General features: G+C 37.7%; 1 protein-coding gene across 1 annotated transcript; it reads right to left on the minus strand.

Annotated features, from left to right (window-relative positions):
- Window positions 1-5210: 5210 nt before the first annotated feature.
- On the minus strand, window positions 5211-13848 carry drd4a (dopamine receptor D4a). The gene is made up of 4 exons (XM_026202130.1): window positions 13094-13848; window positions 11342-11454; window positions 7455-8020; window positions 5211-6199 (listed from the first exon to the last, which is right to left on the minus strand). Exons 1-4 carry the CDS (start codon window positions 13319-13321, stop codon window positions 5988-5990), a joined length of 1119 nt encoding a protein of 372 aa, XP_026057915.1. The 5' UTR covers window positions 13322-13848; the 3' UTR covers window positions 5211-5987.
- Window positions 13849-21197: the final 7349 nt, after the last annotated feature.

Raw genomic sequence — 21197 nt, forward strand, 5'->3', positions numbered from 1 at the left:
TACGGTATATATCACTATTCTGAGAGTATACAGGTACTTCTCAATAAATTATAATGCCGAGGAAAAGTTCATTTATTTCAGTAATTCAACTCAAATTGTGAAACTCCTGTATTAAATAAATTCAGTGCACACAGACTGAAGTAGTTTGTCTTTGGTTGTTTTAATTGTGATGATTTTGGCTCACATTTAACAAAACCCCACCAATTCACTGTCTCAACCAATTAGAATATGATGACATGCAAATCAGCCAATCAACTCAAAACACCTGCAAAGGTCTCCTGAGCCTTCAAAATGGTCTCTGACAATCATTGACACCCTTAACAAGGAGGGTAAGGCCTGGTTCACACGGGACGATTTAAAAATTGTCGGCCGATTTTCCAAACCTGAGAGACCCCACACACGGCGATAAAAAAATCACGGGTCTAACAGTTTTGGTCGTTCAGTGTGTGGTGTGCAGCCACACAGCAATATCAACACATCACACACGAACCGATTTGACTCCCGAGAATTCCCAGGTAAGACGGGAAATCTCGCAAAATCCCTCGAGATCAAACGTGACTTCAGAGTAAACAATCATGGCGGACGAAGAGGACGCAGTGGCCGTAGTTTGTGCTTAGTTTTTAACGGAAAAAAAAACATAAGAAAAACAAGAAAAGGCGATGGTCAAAGAGGTGGAGACAACGCGAGCATGGACTAACGTTATACTTGCTACATCATGATATGGAGGAAAGTTGTTGTTTTATCTCATAGAAATGTTGTTACATACTACACAGATTAATCGTTGAAATAAACGTTCATATATTCGTTTCCATGTACTCTGGTGGACTGCAGTTGTGGATGTAGTTATGCCCATCGACTTTATTTGTATTTGTTATATTATATACACCGGCTGTCTTGATTTCGTTTCCCGGTACTTACTTCCTCACCGCCTCGTCACCTCACTTTCTGATTGGCTACACGCCACAGTCCACAGGCTGCGTGATTGTTTGTCCTCGGGGGACACCACACACGAGAAGAAATCGGGCAAAATAAATCCAACATGTTGGATATCCCCGATTTGAGATCGGAGCGGTCCCGACGTTCTTCCTAGCAGAGGAGAGCGGTCTTAACACACCACACACGGCAGGAATATTTGATCAGATTATTTTACGATAATCGGAGCATCCTAAGATTGTCGGAAGGGGTGAATCGGGGCTAAAATCGGCCTAATTATCCTGCCGTGTGAACCAGCCTTAAGCCACAAACATTCATTGCCAAAGAAGCTGGCTGTTCACAGAGTGCTGTATCCAAGCATGTTAACAGAAAGTTTGTGAGGATTGTCAAGCAAACTGGATTCAAGAATTTGAGTGAACTTCACAAGGAATGGACTGAGGGTGGGGTCAAGGCATCAAGAGCCACCACACACAGACGTGTAAAGGAATTTGGCTACCGTTGTTGTACTCCTCTTGTTAAGCCACTCCTGAACCCCAGACAACGTCAGAGGCATTTTACCTATGCTAAAGAGAAGAAGAACTGGACTGTTGCCCAGTGGTCCAAAGTCCCTTTTTTCAGATGGGAGCAAGTTTTGTATTTCATTTGGAAACCAAGGTCCTAGAGTCTGGAGGAAGGGTGGAGAAGCTCATAGCCCAAGTTGCTTGAAGTCCAGTGTGAAGTCTCCACAGTCTGTGAGGATGTGGGGTGCAATGTCATCTGCTGGTGTTGGTCCATTGTGTTTTTTGAAAACCAAAGTCACTGCACCAGTTTACCAAGTAATTTTGGATAACAATTCATGCTTCCTTCTGCTGACCAGTTTTTTGAAGATGCTGATTTCATTTTCCAGCAGGATTTGGCACCTGCCCACACTGCCAAAAGCACCAAAAGTTGGTTAAATGACCATGGTGTGCTTGACTGAAACAAGAGAGCAAACAATGCAGATGAGCTGAAGGCCACTGTCAAAGAAACCTGGGCTTCCAGACCACCTCAGCAGAGCCACAAACTGATCACCTCAATGCCACGCTGAATTGAGACAGTAATTAAAGCAAAAGGAGCCCCTACCAAGTATTGAGTACATGCACGGTAAATGAACATATTTTCCAGAAGGCAAACAATTCACTACATTTTTGTATTTATTTATTTATTTATTGGTTTTAAGAAGTATTCTAATTTGTTGAGATTGGTGGGTTTATGTTAAATGTGTGGCAAAATCATCCCAATTAAAAGTACCTAAGACTTAAACTACTTCAGTCTGTGTGCACTGAATTTATTTAATACAGTAGTTTAACAATTTGAGTTGAATTACTGAAATAAATTAACTTTTCCTCGACATTCTAATTTATTGAGAAGCACCTGTGTGTGTGTGTGTGTGTGTGTGTACCTTATTGCTTGAAAGAAGGTGAAAATATAATATTGCAATCATAAACTGTATTCACATGGAATTAGATTTTTCATGTCAACTGAAACGGCAGGTGAGGTTTCATCAGGAAAAACAGGATTTGGACAACATTTTAGCTGACAGCTCTCGGGAATTGTCTGAAAAGGGTTTAAAGTTCTGGCAAGGTTCTCTAAAGTCATGAATGTTCTTCCAGTAATGTTAACACAATGTTCATTCAAAGTGATCAGGTCTTTAAATAATACACCTCAGCAGGAGAACTCGAAAAAACGGGGGTTATTCTCGAAACATGAGGCGCTGTCAAAGTGGTGAGCTCTGACATTTAAGCTTTTTCTTCTGACATTTCCATGTAAGTAATGGTAATAAGGAGATGCTGCTGCTTTTCTCCTTGAAAGCTGATTCTGTGTGTAAAGTTTATTTTTGGAAAGCTGTGGTGACCCTGGAGTGGAACTTATGAGAGGAAGGCCATTCATCCTTCAAGAAAACAGGTAATTTAACCTTTTCATAGACAAACCTTCAGGAATTTTGAAAGCATTTAGACTTGATATTTGCATCAATTGAACAACCTCAGAGGATTGTGGGCAACTCACTTTTCTTTTCTAGAGTTTCACACTGTGCTCCATTTTACCAATACAGTAGTCAAAGAGCACAATATGGGCAAATTCCCATTAAATAATCTGAGCTGCCGTTCATATTTATTATATAACTCAATACTCTTGCCGTACGTCAACTGCTGACTCATTTGTGACTATTTTTACCACTGAGAAACATAAGAGACAAACGTGTAAATGCTTGCCGGAGACCTCCTGGGCTTTGAGAGCGTATCTAGAGGTTCTCTGTTGCTCCATATGCTGCATTTAAGCCTATGTTTTGCTCATTCTCAGACGGCTCGATGTTTTTTAGCTGTCTCTGGTGTTGTTTGACAGGTCTCCGTCTTTTTTGATTGAGGAGAAAGTGGGTGGAATGAACCCGGACAGGATGCTTCTGCCGCTGTGGTTTTCTGAGCATAAGAGGTTTGGACATGTCTCATATTAAAAGCATCAGGAAATACATTCGCCCCCCTGCGTCACTGAAGGACACATCATGTCACCATCTCCGTTTGACCTTGATATCACTCTCAGCTTTACATTACAGGAACTTACATTTGAATGTTTTTGGAGTAAAAAAAAAAGAAACAACTTCGCATAAAGAACGAGGGAGGAAACAGACAGGTGACTGGGGAGGATGATGACATTTTATCAAAATCAGCATGTGGGAGAAAATCACATTATCCAAATCTGAGAGACTGTAAATAATTAATACTAATGGAATAGTTTGCTTTTATAATGCACGTCCAGGTAATTGCTAACTGTCTTGTTTTCTCTTGGTCATGCCTTCAATAAAGAAATCGTTTGCCCGATAATGAAAATTTGCTGAAGAGATTTGGAGAAATGTAGCATTGCATTACTTGCTCACCAATGGATGCTCTGCAGTGAATGGGTGCCGTCAGAATGAGAGTCCAAACAGCTGATAAAAACATAAAATTAATACACAGCACAGTCCATAACACTTTCTTTATACTCTTTAACATCTTGTGAAGTAGTTTGTAAAAAAAAAACAAATCAATCATTGGGATAGTTCACCCAAAAATGAAAATTATATCATAAAATGATATCAATTACTCATCCTCATGTCGTTCCAAACCTCATGTCTGGACACAAATTAAGATATTTTGATGTTCAAGTTATATATAGGGAATATATTGATGGCCCATTAAGCTGATCTATTCTATGATCAACTCTCAGATGTATTTTAAAAATATTTCTTAAATTTATCAAAAGCAGTAAACATACTATTTACAATGTGGCCTCAGCAGTGAAATCAATAATTAAAATCCAAAGAAAACAAATGCTAAATATTGCTTTAACATTCTAATACCATATTCGCAGAACTCAAACCACGGACTTCCAGTGTATAAAGACATTATTTAACCGGGTTTACTCAGATTTTAATTTACACTGTTTGACCTGAAGAGTACAAATAACAGGAAAGGCATGAAAACAATTGCCAGCGAAAATCTAACCTACATTTATTTACCCCAGCATTCAAACAAGTTGACAGTAAAGTTCTTCAGAATTATACAAAAACGTCCTGAATCAGTTTCTGTTTGCAGATTCACCGATTTTGATTGCATTGATTTAGTTTTGATATCCACATTGGATATTCATTCATGTAGTTTGCTGATTCACTTCAGTTATTGTCTCAAAAGTTGTCCACGTCAGCATTAATAAACTTGATGTTATTCTGTTTGTTTTTTCAACATTCTTCTTTAGTAATGCTCATAGTCATGGTCTTTTTTATGTCTTTTGGACATCAGCGCAAAGTAGTTCTTTTCTGTGGAAAACATTTATTTTCTCAGATGAGAGTCAAATGAGCGTCTTTGACTTGTAGTCTTATGGGCCGCAGGACGAGCTTCTTCGTGTATCACATGAGAACAGTAATGGCAAAGCGAGGTCACTGTAGATGGCAGACCGTTCCACAGACACTCCTGTCATAGAAGCTTCAAAGCATAAACTGCGCCTCGTTTATAAAACACAAACCGAATTAAATATTTGAAATTGTTCATAAAGGCATTTTTACTTAAACTGTCAGAATCGATAACAACACCTCAGAAACAAGATCTTTCTTTTCTTTTTCAAAATTTCAACATTGTCTATGTATTTTTGCATTACTTGATGTTTCTTCACTGTTCTCAAATGTAAACATTGTAGTAGTCCAGTCCATTTAAGAATGATTTGTACAAACAATTTACGTGCATTTCAATTACATGCATGCATTTAATGATTGTAAAAATGTATGTAAGCACTAGTTTTTCTGAACTATTTACATGCAAATTATGTATGAAGAACGCCACAATTTATGTTAAATGATTAACAATTTTCAAGAATTTTTTTTTTACAAAGAAATTTAATTAAACACTGTCATTATAATGGTGTGTGCTCAGCAAAAGCTAATTTGTTCAAATGTGCAATTACATTCAAAGTCAATGAAAAGATCTGAATAGCAAATTCTTGCTGGGCGGCGCAAATTACACAAATTGGGTACGCGAATGTAGTGAATATGCGCAATCGTGCCCTTCGCGTAAGTAGAATTTTTTTATTTGAACAGGAAAATTAGCGTATGACGTATTGCCACGCAAGCCAATCAGTGAAGAAGAGCTTGTTGACACGCTTATTGTAACTGAAAATAGAGAGCATGAGTGATTTTTTTAATTATTTTTTTTTATTCACACAAGTGACGCGAAAAATGCAAAGGTAATCTAGATTAATTAACACAGTGTGAATATTCACTTCGCTTTTGGTGTACACACACGATAAGAATGATCCCAAAATAATCTGTTTTAATTTAATGAAATCCCACAGTTTATGTACGATTAATTCATGCATTTATGCAAATTTATCTTGTTTGCTTATAAACATTTGAAATTAAACCATAAAATAAAAACGTAATGGCAGCAAACATCTTATTATAACCATACATTTGTTTCATGCTATATTTACATGTAAGCATTATTTGTCTGGTTCACTTATACTTTTCGGCTTGTTTTGTTCATAAACCGTTAGCAGAGAGCATGTTCAGGCTAGCAGCAGTTGGGCAGAGTCGGCAAGAACTTCCGGAAGAACTTCCTGAACTCTGTGTTGAAGACGGTGTAGATAATCGGGTTGAGGGCACTGTTGACGTATCCTAACCAGGTCACGATGCTGCTGACGCTGCTGGGGATGTAGCAGTCTTCACAGAGAGCCCTCATCGTGTGCACTACGAAGAATGGTGTCCAGCAGAACAGGAAGACACCTGGAGATGCATAATCCAGCATTTAAAATGCATTGTGCTTATAATAAACACAACAATGTTGCATGTTATAAACATATGTAAACAAGCTTTAGGGCTTATTAGACTATTAAAATACAAATCAAATGACCAAAAAAAACATGAGGAAAAAAAGTCATGTTCATGCCTAGGATGATAACTAATGAGAATAAGTTTTAAAAATCATTCTAATTCTGTGGCTACAGCTATAATTAACAACACAGACAGGTTTGCCAGGTACTAGCCCAACACTATCCCAATTATGATTTTTTTTTTTTTCTTTTCTCTTTTACAAACAATTATGTTTTATATGAAACATTTGATCTGAGACTGAGCTTTGAACATGAATAATTGTGGAAATCCTGACCTTTAACCAAACCCCCCCCCACACACACACACACTCTGGTCTGTACTCAGGTTGACATGAGGTGAAAGGATTGACAAGTACTGTCAGTACTGTATGGAGTACATCGGTGGTGCATCTCCCAGGAACCCGTGAAGAGGATAAGTGTATGTCTTAATGTGACGGCTGTCCCCAGTCTGCCTGCGTGACTAAAGTGAGGCTTACATCATAATCGGATTGGAGGATGAGTGAGGAATGATTAGCCAATGAGGGCCAGAGGAGTTCCTTGTTTCAGCACATGTGGAAAGAGCATTTGTAATCACTCCTCTAAGCCCAGTTTAGAAGTAAGAGACTACTTTTTTTTCATCTCTTAGTTTTTCTTGTTTTGTTTTTGAGTACACAACACCTCTTACAGAGATCACAGAGGGCAGAGGTGTAAATGTGCCTCTGCAGTTTTATTCTGGTGAATTTTGGTGAAGATTTATACGTGAAATTGCATATTTCAGATGCTGGAGGCCTTTTTTTCTCAGGCTATATTCAGCCTGAGCGATTAAAAGTTCATAACTATATCGTCCATCATAACTTGACATATTAATACATAGAATCTGAAATTTGTACATTGGTTAAAACCATATCTGCAAGATTACAGTTGTTTTCTATACTTCTACATTTGTATATAGAGCATAATTTAGTCTGTTTTTCTTATATTAGGGTTATATTCCATCTCTACTGTGTTATTCCCATGTGTGTCTGTACTTTCTTCTGCACTTGAAGCTCCTGTAGTCAAGTCAGATTATTTGAATGTGAAAACACATTTGGTAATAAAGCCATATGGCCCGGAGCTATGACAGAATACTTGTACTTTAATAAATGATTTAATATAGCCTCTCAGCTTACCTACTACAACAGGAAGCACCTTCATGGCTTTCCTCTCCCTCCCGTTTATTTTCGCTCTCTTCCTTCGCCGGTTCTGGCTCCCGCCGGGGTGTGGGAGCATGGAAACGGGACCCGGGCTGTCAGGTTCGGGGAAGTTATCGTGCTCCAGCTCTTCTAAGGTAATGTCACTCAAGTCTTTCTCGATCACGGGGGGCAGAGGAGGCGGCAGGCCAGACAGCGGCTGGAGGGACGCGGCGGCCTCCTGAAGCTTTCTGCTGGCCTGCATGCTGCTCCTCAGTTTGGCCTTCCTCGCCTCCTCCCATTTCCTCAGGCCCCGGAACATCCCGCAGTACAGCAAGAGCATGATGGGGCACGGCACGAAAAAGGAACAGACGGAGGAGTACACCACGTAGTTGTTGTCCTCCAGCTTGCATTCGCTGTGGTCCCGGTTGGGGACGTTGTTGATCCCGAACATCACGGGGGAAGCCACAGCCAAGGCCAGGATCCATGTGGCTGAAAGCAGGACAATCTGTCGCTGGTCCACGTGTTTGCGGTTGTAGTTAAGAGGAATGGAGACTGCGATGAACCTGGAGGGAACCATATGAGGTATTACAAAGACAGCTCATGCAAAGCTTTTAAATCAACATTGACATTTTTCTTGACACTTTTTTTTTTAATCATGATATGCTAGCTAAGCCGCTGCTCGAACCTCTGATTCGCTGATTGAGTTGTGACCCAGTTAAGTGTTGACCTGATCCTCGCCTGAACCTTCAACTGCTAATCAGATAATAGCACACATATTCAACTTGTGTGTGTTTTATAATGTGATTCCAGTTTACAGAAGGCTAACGTAAGGGTGAAACGAACATAACCAGTGAAATGTCTAGGTCATATTTTACCCCAAAATAAACATTGAGAAATAGTATTTTTTTTATTTAAAGGGGGGGTGAAATGCTCGTTTTCACTCAATATCCTGTTAATCTTGAGTACCTATAGAGTAGTACTGCATCCTTCATAACTCCAAAAAGTCTTTAGTTTTATTATATTCATAAGAAAAAGATGTCTGTACCGATTTTTCCCGGAAAAACACGACCGGCTGGAGGCGTGACGTGTGGGCGGAGCTAAAGAATCACGAGCGCGAATAGGCTTTTGCGTTGAGAGCGTCTGGAAGCTGTGACATTATCGTGAGGGAAAAACCATCATCCAAAACAAACCATGGCTTACAGTCAGATTCAGCCGTTTATTTATGATCCAGAATCAGAACCAGAGGCTGAAACTGAACGAAAGCAGCAGCAGCAACGACTCGCTCTGAGCGGGGCTCAAACCCGGGTCTCCGATGGGAGGCGGACGCACTAACAAGGAGGCAGAGATATTTGAAGCAGTTTTACTCACCGCCTGCGGTTCCAACACACGATCGTGACCCTTTTTCGTTGGGATTGCATCATCCTTAATAAATAAACGATACGCAAATCCGTCGTCAAACTGGGCCTTGTTTGTAAAACAAGCATCTTCGAAATGCAGGGAACAAACAAAAACACTTGCACAACTCCGTTGATGCTCTGTAAAAATAAACTCCATCCACTGGTCCCTTAATGCTGTTTTTTTTTTGGTAATCTGTGCAGGGTTGTCTTGCCCTGGCAACCACTCTCGCTCTGATCAGTGAATCGCTCTGATCAGTGAAGTCTGTTGTGCTCTCATTGCTCTGCTATACGGGAGCGTGCGCTCTTCCGGCAGAAGTGCCCTTAGGACCCATATAAGGAAATTCCACTCCATCTAACGTCACACAGAGCCATACTCGGAAAAAAAACTTTCCGAAACTTGTGTCAAACCGGAAGGAGTATTTTGGGAACAAAAATACTCCTTCAAACGTACAACTTAATTTTTGAAACTTTTTCCATGTTTAGCATGGGAATCCAACTCTTTAACAGTGTCAAAAAAACTCAGAATGCATGAAATAGGATTTCACCCCCCCTTTAATAAAGATTTAATAAACGCAACACTTTTGTTTTGGCCCCATTTTTCATGAGCTGAACTCAAAGATCTTAGACTTTTTCTATGGACACAAAAGGCCTATTTTTCTCAAATATTGTTCGCAAATCTGTCTAAAACTGTGTTAGTGAGCACTTCTACTTTACCGAGATAATCCATCCACCTCACAGGTGTGTATCAAGATGCTGATTAGACAGCATGATTATTACACAGGTGTGTCTTATGCTGGACACAATAAAAGGCCACGCTAAAATGTGCAGTTTTATGACACAGCACAATGCCACAGATATCGCAAGTTTTGAGGGAGCGTGCAATAGGCATGCTGACTGCAGGAATGTCCACCAGAGCTGTTGCACGTGAATTTAATGCTCATTTCTCTACCATAAATTATAAAGGGTGAAAATGTAGAGTGTGACTTGTGCGATAAACCTATATATTTGAGATTTATGCATATGATTTTATTTAATAACTGGATGATTTGCTGTTGCTGTTTGTAATGACTGAGTTTTATGGTATCTATGTACGACACTTGGGTGCATTTTGTGGTTCTAAACGGGCTTTATATATAAATTTGAGTTGAGTTCTCTTTGAATATAACTGGTTCTCAAAGCTGAATATAATCAGTGACAGAAACAGCCATGTGCCTTAATAATTGCAAACAGGAGCGTGAACCCTGAGGCATCCCAGCATCTCACCACTCATGTTTCAAACTACTCCTGATGCATGAAGCTGTTACACACAGCCGCCGTCCACGAATCTGCTCTCCACACATTGCTTTTTCATGCTGATTGTGTGGCAAGTTCTGCCAGGCGATGCGTTTGCAGCTTTTCCTCGCATAACAAGTTTCACGCTGCTGTATCTCCACAGAGTGCTGTATATCTCTTAGCGTATATCTCATTAATCTCTCAAAACACCTTCTGCTGAGCCACACCGAATGGCAGGAGGCACTCGCCAGGCCAGCGAATCGTGTCTTCAAACAGACCCACAATTAGGAAGGTAACCTGCTGTGACCGTTACAGCTTGCAGAGTACAAAACTAGCTGTGCAAAATCAGTGTAGTGCATGCATTTGATTCATCAGTCCTCGGCTCGATTCCCATGAGTTCAAGCATCAGACTTTAAAGGCCTGTTACACACAGCATTTCTATAACTCTAACCCCAACATAAAGTGGTTTCTGGATTACCACAGTGAGTTTTTCTTTAATAATGACTATAAAATACCTTTTGCTAAACTAAATTACTTAAATTTAACTAAAAGGAAAATGGAAAATATAGTGATAACACTGGTTTGGAATCACATTTACATGCAAATGGATATTCATTTTCAATCGTGCAGAATTTTTCCAAACTGAATTTGTACAAAGTGTGTAGCATTTGAAGAGGTTAAAACTGACCTTTATTATTACTATAATTATTATTTAAGTTTTACTTAATTTTTTTTCTTTTGATGACTGATGAAAAAATGTGGAAAGCAGTCCATGACAAGACTTTCAAAACGTGTATTACATGGGCGTTATTTTACAGTTATATTTAAAAAAGCTTAATTGATTTATATATATATATATATATATATATATATATATATATATATATATATATATATATATATATACACACACAATATATTTTGATTTATTTTTAATTAAATTTTTTATATATATTTTTTCATTATTATTATTATTATTTAAGTATGTCTGTTCTCATTTACATTTATTTTAGTTTTAGGCATTTTAGTACTTCTGGGTTAAACAAAAATAAGAGGAAATTATGCTTATTGCTAACTGAAATTAAATGTAAAAAAAAATCATATTTACTTTTGTTTTAGTTAAGTGTTCTTTTTTTAGTTTCTTTATATTATTTATTTATTTTTGTTGTTGTTGTTGTTTATGATGATAACAGTGCGTCCTGCAGTCAGACCCACCTGTCTATGCTGATGGCGCAGAGGTTAAATATAGAGGCGGTGCATAGCATCACATCCATGGTCATCAGTCCATCACATACGGTCATATTGAGGGACCAAACCCCATCCTGGAACTGAGAAGGAGAGAAAATCATCACCGTCTTTAACTCTTCACACATTCATTGTTTCTATCATCCATGCCTCTTTTTACCCTCACTATTTCTCCAATCCCTCCATTCACAATGCTCTCTGACCTCTTTCACCTTCCCCTAACCTTGTGTTCTTACTGCCCCAGCGGAGCGACTGCGGAACCTTAATTTCTCTATTATCAGCTTGGCATTGTCACAACAACCAAACACACACACACACACACACACACACACCACATGCTCCGGGGCTGATGGTAATTTAGTATCTGATACGCATCCCGCGATCAAAAAAAAAGAGATAAAACAGCATAGAGGAGGATTTAATGGCATTTTAATTATTGGCCTGGAGAAGAGGACAGATTCTTAATTGCTTTTTGGTAATGGGCTCTCTCCCATGCCAACGAGCCACTTTCACCCTACAAGTGGAAGCCATGAGATTGTGGTGAGGGGGCTCATGTAAAATTGTAATTAAGCTACAGCTGACTCACTGGAGCATATTTTCTCCATATCTTTGGCTTGAAGAGCCAGCCAGACTGTCATGAGCCGCTTGGTTCAGTCCGGGTGAACTCGTCCCTGCTGTGTGGGGCCCTCAGTATCCAGGGGACTCTGTAACCAGTGCGGCCCCGAATCCATGGCTGAATTGAATGTTCGAGCGCTAGTGTTTTTGGAGGCCTCTTTGGTCTCGGACCTCACGCCCACATCCCGGGGTGGCAGACAATGCGTATTGTGCGATGTGTGTTTATGACGTCCAGCTCTGGCAGAGACAGTCCGTCTCGGCAGGAGGGGACCGAATGAATGCATGTCTGCAAAGTGTTTTGCTGAAGGGTAACAATTGAGTATTGATGCTAAGTTTGTTTTGCACTGTTATGGAACAGTGTCATATAGCTGTTCATTAGAACGGTTAAGAATTTAATTAAAATCAAGTGAATAGATGAAAGATTACGGATTCCTGTTAACCCTAGTTTATACGTCAAATAATGTTGAAACAAGAAAAAAGTTTTAAACATGTTTTTAGGTTCACATTCTCAACAAACAAAAAAAATCACTAAAAATTTAATATTTTAATAACTTAAATAGCTTTGTATGTGTATATAAGTGTATGTGTATAAACAAACGCAAAAAAATTGATAGATAGATAGATAGATTGATTGATATTTAAGTAAATGGCTAACATATAATTTATTAATTTATATTTATGAATCTATTAATAAATATGTTAATAATTAAATATATATATATATACATGCACTCAAAATTAAATATTTACATATTTTAAATATTTTAATATTACATAAATATTGCATGCAATTTTTTTTTTTTACTTTTTTTTTTTTTTTTATTAAGGCCAATATTGAATGAAATCACGTTATTACAAATAGCAGACTTGAAATACACTAGCTTTAGAATAGACAATAGCTAAACCCGCATGAAAGTGGTCAAAACTTACAGTGGTACCAATAAGAAGGTTTTACCTCGTCATTTAAGATGATCAGCAGGTAAACCAGCTTAGTGGGGTTTTAATGTAGGTACAAACCTGTTCGTTTTCTGGCCACCTTAGGCATTGTAACCTACATATTAATCTATATGAAGTGAAATATCTAGGAAATGAAGTGCGTTGACTCACCTCTGCATACACGAACAGTGGTAAGACCAGAACAGCCAGCAACAGATCAGCAACAGCCAAGCTGACTATGAAGTAGTTGGTAGTGGTTTTGAGCGCTTTCTCCGTGTACACGCTCAGACACACCAGCACGTTCCCGCAGATGATGATGATGATCAATAATATCCCGAAGATGAGCGCTGGGAAGTTGTAGTTGGTGGTGTGGCTGGAGACGGTGAGGTTGGCTGGCATGTCTGCCTCTACAATAACCTGTCATCTGGGAAACCCTTGAGAAAACTGACCGATAAAACCCGTTTCTTCTTTGCCATTATTTGCGCGTTTCTGAAAACTCCGAAAGTTCCGCTGAACTCCGAAGCGCTTTGGAACTGCGTCCCGTTATTTTCTGCCTTTAAAGGAGGAAAGACGGTCAGAGTAGGCTCTAAAATCATCGCTGTTCATTCTTCGCTGTTTGATGCAAAAGTTTTCTCTCAGGTCCGCATCTCATCTCAGCTCAGCTCGAGTGCTTCTATTTCCATCCACCTGCGCGCAGTCTTAAAGCGGCTTACAGCGACGCGTTACTGTTAATATCTGGGACGCTTCATTATATTAGCCTGGGGTTATTGAAAACGCCTTTCTTTATAATAACATCACTTGGTAAAGTTAGTGAATGTGGCTGTATAAAGCCACTGACGTGTCATCGTTTCACCGGGTGTATCTGTCCGCTTTAGTTTCACCCTAATAATCCACGGGAGAGCTAATCTCGTCCTGCTGACGGTGGGTGTGACATTCTCCACGACTGGCTGAAGGATGGAGGTTTAAATCCTGCGTTATTTGAACGTATGCTGCCGTATTAAATATCTTATTTAATCGTTGATTCGCACGGTTGACAAAAAAAAATTATATAGGCTATATATATATATATATATATATATATATATATGTGTGTGTGTGTGTGTGTGTGTGTGTGTGTGTGTGTGTGTGTGTGTGTGTGTATATATATATAAGCTATATATATATAGTATCATTGGCACGATTTTCTGATTGCATTTGTACTATTTATACGCATTTAGATAGCTAAGCACCAGCTGTCATAAATACTGTAGTAAAGTGGATAAAATAAGGACAGTTTGTCGCAAAGTGCTTGATTACTTAAACGTCTTTTTTGCTCGCGAGCGGGAAAATGCATGATTAACTTTAGCGGCTCTTGACCTTTTCATGATTGTTTTTATTTTTCAGCGATTCTTTCCCCCCAAGATTTACAATTAAAATGTACATATTTTTATAAGATCAAGTTAATATGGTTTAAAAAAAAAATCCACCTTATTTTTTAATGTAAGCTGTTTTCTGTGAATGTGTGAGACTTCCGCTTCATTAGATGTGGCGAGGATAAACGGAAATAAACCGTACAATCCATTGTGCTACAACATAGTGTGTTTAAAGTTAAAATAATGTGGTTAAAACAAAAGTTTGCAATATCAAGCAGCAAAATGAGCACAACTAAAAATAGCTGGATTGTAACCGGAAGCTAGAAACATTACATTTACAAATACATTAAGCACTCCGTGTGTGTCCCTCACAGAACAATGGTTTATGGGTTTGTCTTTTGTAAAATATCCAGTTAAACATTCGTCAAAACAAATTAGTGCTGCTTTCATTCGGGCTGCCGTGTGGAGAAGTTTACACAGATTATCTGGTGTGTCTCTTTGTCTCTGAGATTCATCCATTAGATAAAGTGGCTCATGGTACATTAAAATGAACAGCATTTTGGATACAACGACGAGCGAAAATAAAGGCAATTCAAATGTTATAATTGCATATAACAGTAAACATGCTGTTAGGAATGATGTTTTATAGTAATATTTAATAATGCATGTTAATGACCTTACATAATATTTTTTTTTCTAGTCGTTTTTATTATGATTGGCATGCCTCTATAATCCATTCCACTGAGGAAGCTTGGTAGTCACTGATGACATCATTATCATAATCATCATCAACACTGTCATCACGATTAGTGTTTACTCCACTGTGGAGAGCAGAGCTGCGGTGGAAATGTTTGATAGGGTCTAAGCTGCTTTGATCCAGACGTTGTTGTCTAACCTTTCAAATCTGACCCACAAACAGCTAAATGATGTAAAGTGTTCTCATCTGACTTTTTAATTCAAGTTTGCTGTTTCCAAGACTTTTGTAGCTCATATGGCCAGTGCTAGTCGTCCGGTACACAGCCAGTGAGAGCGACCGGTCTGTGTGCACCCTGCATTGTGTCATAATCTATTTTGCCTTGGATTATCTGTGTAGGTTTTTATCTGCATTATGATAAATCTTTGAGTAATGCTTTGACCTTTCCAGGTTGTAAAGAGACGAATGCAAAAGCGTTGACCTTTTATGTAGAAAAGGCCTGCTGTTTTGTTCAGCCGAAATGTGAGTGAAACTCATTAATTCTGTAAATTTAGTAATAATATGACATATGTATATGTATTGATTGGAATATTGAAGATTAATGAATTTGTTGTTTCAGTTTTATTTGTTGGCTAACCATCAGTTAAAAAGCAATATTTGCCCCTGTGACCTTTTATAAGTGATTTATTATGATTATTCATTTCTGAGTTACATAGAACTGTATTGGAGGAGACTGAGCTGAACTTCTTAGACAGCAATGCATCAAACAGATAAGATAAACTAAACTAAAACTTTTGGATACAAAGGTGTATGCATAATAGATAAATTATTTTTATTTCATTAATTCTTTTTTTACAAATAAGCTATATTTTTAGTTGTGTCTACATTAATAAATGCTGTTTTTAAGCCTACTTTTTTCACACTGGGTGAAGCATTAAAAACAACAACTCATTTTGCACTCACTTCATCTCCAGAAAAAAAAAAATGTGATCAATAATTAGCAGTTCGTGGAAGTAAATCAGTCCTGTGTTTGTGTCCTGATTAAAGTATGGATCTTGTCAGGGAAGTATCTTTTTCAAAGACAATTGCAGTTCCACATCAACACTTTGATATTTTCTTTTACTTACTAGATAGAATGAAAGTAAACAGCTCTGTTTCAATCAATTCGTTTGACGTTTTTATTTTGATCTGTGCATGCTGTTGCAGCATACATTGCTGTGTTGTTATTAAAGTGAGCTAAAAATCCATTTGTTATCGATTGTAAGTTGTGCATGTATTATTTATATCCTATTCCTTTCTCATTAATGTCAGATTGAACCTTAAATAGTATTCAAATAAAAACACTTACCGTCACCATAAAACATTATTAAATCTTACCCGTATCTTAAATCTTAAGCATCAGTTTACTGTAATGTGCAAGGTTCGGTTAAAGTGTAGGGACAATAACATTAACTCTGAAACCTGAAGAGAAAACGTAAATCAACTAATGCAAGAAATCTGTTCTGGGGAACGTTTCAAAAAACAATTACGTAACTCGCTACCATAGCTCGCTACGATGCATTGTTGAAGAAACAAACTAGCTAATCATGACTCTTTCCTGAAAGGGAATTTTGTCACATCCACCATTCACACCATGTTGGTTAACAGTTGTCTTTAATGATGTCAAGTAGGTGGTAGAGTAATAAATTGGACTTAAAACAATTTTTTTAGATGCAAAAATACACTTATATTAAAATGGAACTATCATGTTGCATTCATCAGTTTTTAAATGTTAGTTTTATGTGTTAGTCAAGTAACTTCTGGTGTGTTTTATGTATTAAAAGTGATTATAATCACCTTTTTGATATAATTATATTGAACAAAGCGGCATTTTCTTGGGCCTATGCAGATTCTACACTCTTAAAAATAAAGGTTCCAAAAATGAACCATTTCTAGTTCCATAAAGAACCTTTCAGTGAACAGTTCTTAAAAGAATCATTTCCTTTTCTTAATGTGAAGAACATTTGAATAATATTAAGAACCTTTCGTGGAATGGAAAGGTTCCATGAATGTTAAATATTCTTCATGGAACCATCAATGCCAATGAAGAACCTTCCAGTTTGGAACAATTTAGCACCAAATGTTAGCATTATGTCCGATGTCAAACCTGTGTTTTGAAGCAAATCCAGTTGAGAACCACTGATCTGCATTACTAACCGGTCGGTCACGGGTTCAAACCCCTTAAGCTTCAAGTGACAGTTATGAATGCTGAATTAGCCACCTGTTCATAACGGACACAGTAGACTAACACATTATCTGTGTGTTCGCTAAGATTAGCGTTAGCCATTGCATGAAAACACTGAGAATAACGCAGCGGTAACTAACCTATTCATTCTGTTGTGTGTTTTTGAGTGTGTTTGTGATCACAGATGGTTGACGGCTCCGCTGCAGCTGTTGTGTGCGGCTGCCATGCCTACTCTTACCAAGATTGGTTTTGGCTCAGCTGGGGCAGTTATATGACAGCAGGAGGGCATTGTGGGTAAATGGTCATGTGGTGTGATCTGTTGCATGAACATCTTTCACAGTGAGCGTGTTTGTTTACCTCTCCGTCAGGGTGTAGACTTTGATTACAGATTCACACACACACGTACAACGGCAGCTTTCAGATCCAAACACATGGAAATGATTTTTAATAATATTGATTTTCAACTTAAAATTGTGAGGCAGAAGTTGACCTTTTGTTTGCTAGGAGTTGACCTTTTCAAACTTCTCTTGCAATTTAGAAAAAAAGCGTTTTCTTTGTTTCCAGGTGACATTAAATACAGACCTTATTGTTCTTAAATCTCAAATTGCTATTGTAATTATTATTATTATTTTAAATCCCTTTAAAAAACATCCCCAGTAATCTAGTCATTAAAAGCTGTCACTGCTGATCTGGCAGAGATGTGTTCCTTTCCTAGTTAACAGGAAACATTCTCACAATTTCCACAAACATTTTTTAAATATGCATTCTTATAATGTTACGGGAAAACGTTCTTAGAACAACATTCTTGGAATGTCCTTTTAATGTTATTCGTACTTATTAAATGTTCTCATAATGTTACGAGAAAATATCATTAGAGTATTCAAAATAATTTCAAATAATATTAGATTTTGGGTAACAATAAAATTAGGGGAATGTTGTTATAACATTTTTAGTAACCTTTAAATGATGCCAGAATCACGACAAGAATACCAGACGACAGAAACATTTCAAAAACAATGTTTCCACCATATATATTTTATAACCTTACTTTTTTAACTGGACTGTTACTTCTTGTTTACACCATCATTAAATATGTGATGGTAATACTGGGCATTTGTAATAACAAAAATAAAATAAAAATAAACTATGATTTACATTTAAGAAACTTTAGACTTTAGACCATTTTTATGGATTTATTAAAAAGGGAAAGTCTACTTCTCTGCATGGTACATGTGTTTCAAAGGCACTTGACTCCCTCTATTGGTACTGAAGGTCTAGAACATTAACAATGGGATCAAGGAAATTATTTGGGATTCTTTGATCTAGAAAACAGTCATTGTGAAAGTCATAACTGTAGGTGCTAGCTGGTCAGATTCATTCTTCAGAAACAGTGGATGTTTATAAAGATGGGAGTCTTCAGCATAGTCTCCTTTTCATCTGAATGAACTGAGCTCAGCTGCTTGAAATGTAAGTGCATAAGACATTAGCTCAAAACTACACTCAGTAATCATTGTGAAGTGCCAGAATATCAATCACACATACCCCAAATGTATCCGTTCAAGCTGCCCTCTCGGTTTCCATCTCTCACGCTGCTCACAACAGATCAGTCTTCAATCCGCGTGTCATTTGGATGCTCTCTGACATACGTGACAATTGTCATTGTTAATTACCACAGCCCTCCCTGCTTCACTAAGCGCTTTTTATCTCCCCTAATTGTGTATTATTATAAAATATATCTAAAGATTTGTGAAAGGGGTCATGCCAGCTGTCTCCTCTGTTCACCATCTCATTCTTAACATAAACAAATGTGTTCAATAACCTCTGAGAGAGCTTTAAGGCTCATTATTCCTACATAAAAGAATGGACTGAACCTATAAACCATCAAATTAGAGTAAATAAATGGCCGTTATTCGCTGCTGTTGGTGAGTTAAAGTCAAAGTCAGGTCTATAACAGAGAAATGAGAGCTTCATAATTTGAATCATCTGTCGTGGTGCTCATCTTTAGGCATAATTACTGGAGGACAGACGATGTGTACTATGCAGAAAACCCCAATACAAAGTTCAAACACATTAGTGAAACGAGTTGCTTTTCATCAAATGCAGAGAAATAACCTGATTGGGTTTTTAATGCATCCCATTCGTTATTAATTGTGTGTCTTAAATTGACTGAATATAAGACTTCAGATCATTATAAGATACTGCATGTAGAAAATTGTGTTTAGTTTACTGAAAAATAGAAAAAAATTGTGTGTGAAAAATGTGAGTGTGTCACTGCTACAATGCTAGTACATGGTTGTTTTTACTGTGTTGCTACTTTTTAATGTGTTATGTGGTTTCTGTGTGATGTAGTGTGTTACTGTGTGGTTGCTAGGGTGTTTAAAGGGTTAGTTCACCCAAAAATGAAAATGATGTCATTAATGACTTAATAATTTATCTTCGGAACACAGTTTAAAATATTTTAGTCTGAGAGCTCTTAGTCCCTCCATTGAAGCTGTGTGTACGGTATACTTTCCATGTCCAAAAAGGTAAGAAAAACATCATCAAAGTAGTCCATGTGACATCAGAGGGTCAGTTAGAATTTTTTGAAGCATCGAAAATACATTTTGGTCCAAAACTAACAAAAAACGACAACTTTATTCAGCCTTTTCGTTTTTGTCATTTTTGGACCAAAATGTATTTTCGATGCTTGAAAAAATTCTAACTGGACCCTCTGATGTCACATGGACTACTTTGATGATGTAGTGTGTTGCTATGTGTTTTCTAGTGTGTTTAAGCGTGTGTTGCAGTGTGGTTGCTAAGGTGTTTTAAGTGTTTTTAGTGTGTTATGTGGTTGTTAGGTTATTCTGATAGATGTATTGTTTTGCTATGTGTTTGCTAGAAGGTTGTACCATCTGTCAGGCTAAATTATACATTCAATTGCTTCCAGTAATATTGCACCACTTAACTGTACCACAAATAGTACTGGATTATGTGTTATGTGCCAAAGTTTATTAGTTATTGTTAGAGGTTATTAGTTATTGTTATGTGCCAAAGTTTATTAGTTATTTATTAGTTATTGTTGTTATTGTTAAATCCCTAACTATACAATAGCAATGGTGATGTGGTGTTTTTGTGTTGGAAATACTGTCTGACTGATTTTTTAGTTACTGATCAGCTGTTTACTGGAAACCATAATCATGATCTTTACTACTGTCATTCATTCACTAAAACATGTGTGTGCTTGTATAATCTCTTTTCTCTGTCACACAATCCTTCCTTCCTCATTGATTTATTAGCAATCCCAACAATTAAAACATGTGAGTAAACCAATTCCTTGGTCCCCTCAACCGGTTAACCACCAATGAAGGAAGTCAACACTGTTAGTCATGTTTGTCTTTATTAGCATGAGCGCACATGTGTTGTCATGTCACGTCAAGTGTAAGGAACCATTGGCAAATAACTAATGAAAAGGCAAATAGTCAGGCCAATAAAACTCATTTAGGATAAGACTTACATCATGCTGACATTTCGTGATCAATGACTTGGGGGTACAAAAGGGCTTGGAATAAAAGCCAGACAAGAAGCTTTAGACGACTGCTTGAGCGCTACAAGAACATCAAACCAAGGTGAGTGAAGATTCTTTTGATTGCTAGGAAAAATGGTTTGTCTTTCAAAACAAAAAAGTTCTCATTTTCATCTTTTGAAGGTGTGGAAATGTCTCTTCTCAGAAAGTCTGACCACAAGTGTCCATCCTTGCAATATTTCTCATCCAGTGTGCACCAGCCTTCCGGTTCTGGGCAGGTCAGGTCATGTTCAACCTCAAAAATTAATCGGATTTTCAACCTCAGTCTGATCTTGGGAGCGATTTCTAAATGAAAAAGGAGTAGTGTCAGGGCTGTCAAATCTTATTAGATCTTTATTTCTTTGTCCTTGCATGATTTTCTTCTGTACGTTTTTATTTCTTCCTTCCACTTTCTCCAGTTCTGTCTAGAGGTGATAAGAGAATCAATTCTCTTAGCTTATGTT

The sequence above is a fragment of the Carassius auratus genome, chromosome 25 (assembly GCF_003368295.1).
Source record: "Carassius auratus strain Wakin chromosome 25, ASM336829v1, whole genome shotgun sequence".
Classification (NCBI taxonomy): domain Eukaryota; kingdom Metazoa; phylum Chordata; class Actinopteri; order Cypriniformes; family Cyprinidae; genus Carassius; species Carassius auratus.

What these genes read in the sequence shown, in the direction of transcription:
- drd4a (XM_026202130.1), bottom strand. Translation starts at nt 13,321, where the DNA reads ATGCCAGCCAACCTCACCGTCTCCAGCCACACCACCAACTACAACTTC. An exon ending in CACTGTTCGTGTATGCAGAG is followed by an intron (nt 11,455 to 13,093) that starts GTGAGTCAACGC and finishes TCTCCTTCTCAG; the next exon opens with TTCCAGGATGGGGTTTGGTC. An exon ending in GGTGCTTCCTGTTGTAGTAG is followed by an intron (nt 6,200 to 7,454) that starts GTAAGCTGAGAG and finishes ATGCATCTCCAG; the next exon opens with GTGTCTTCCTGTTCTGCTGG.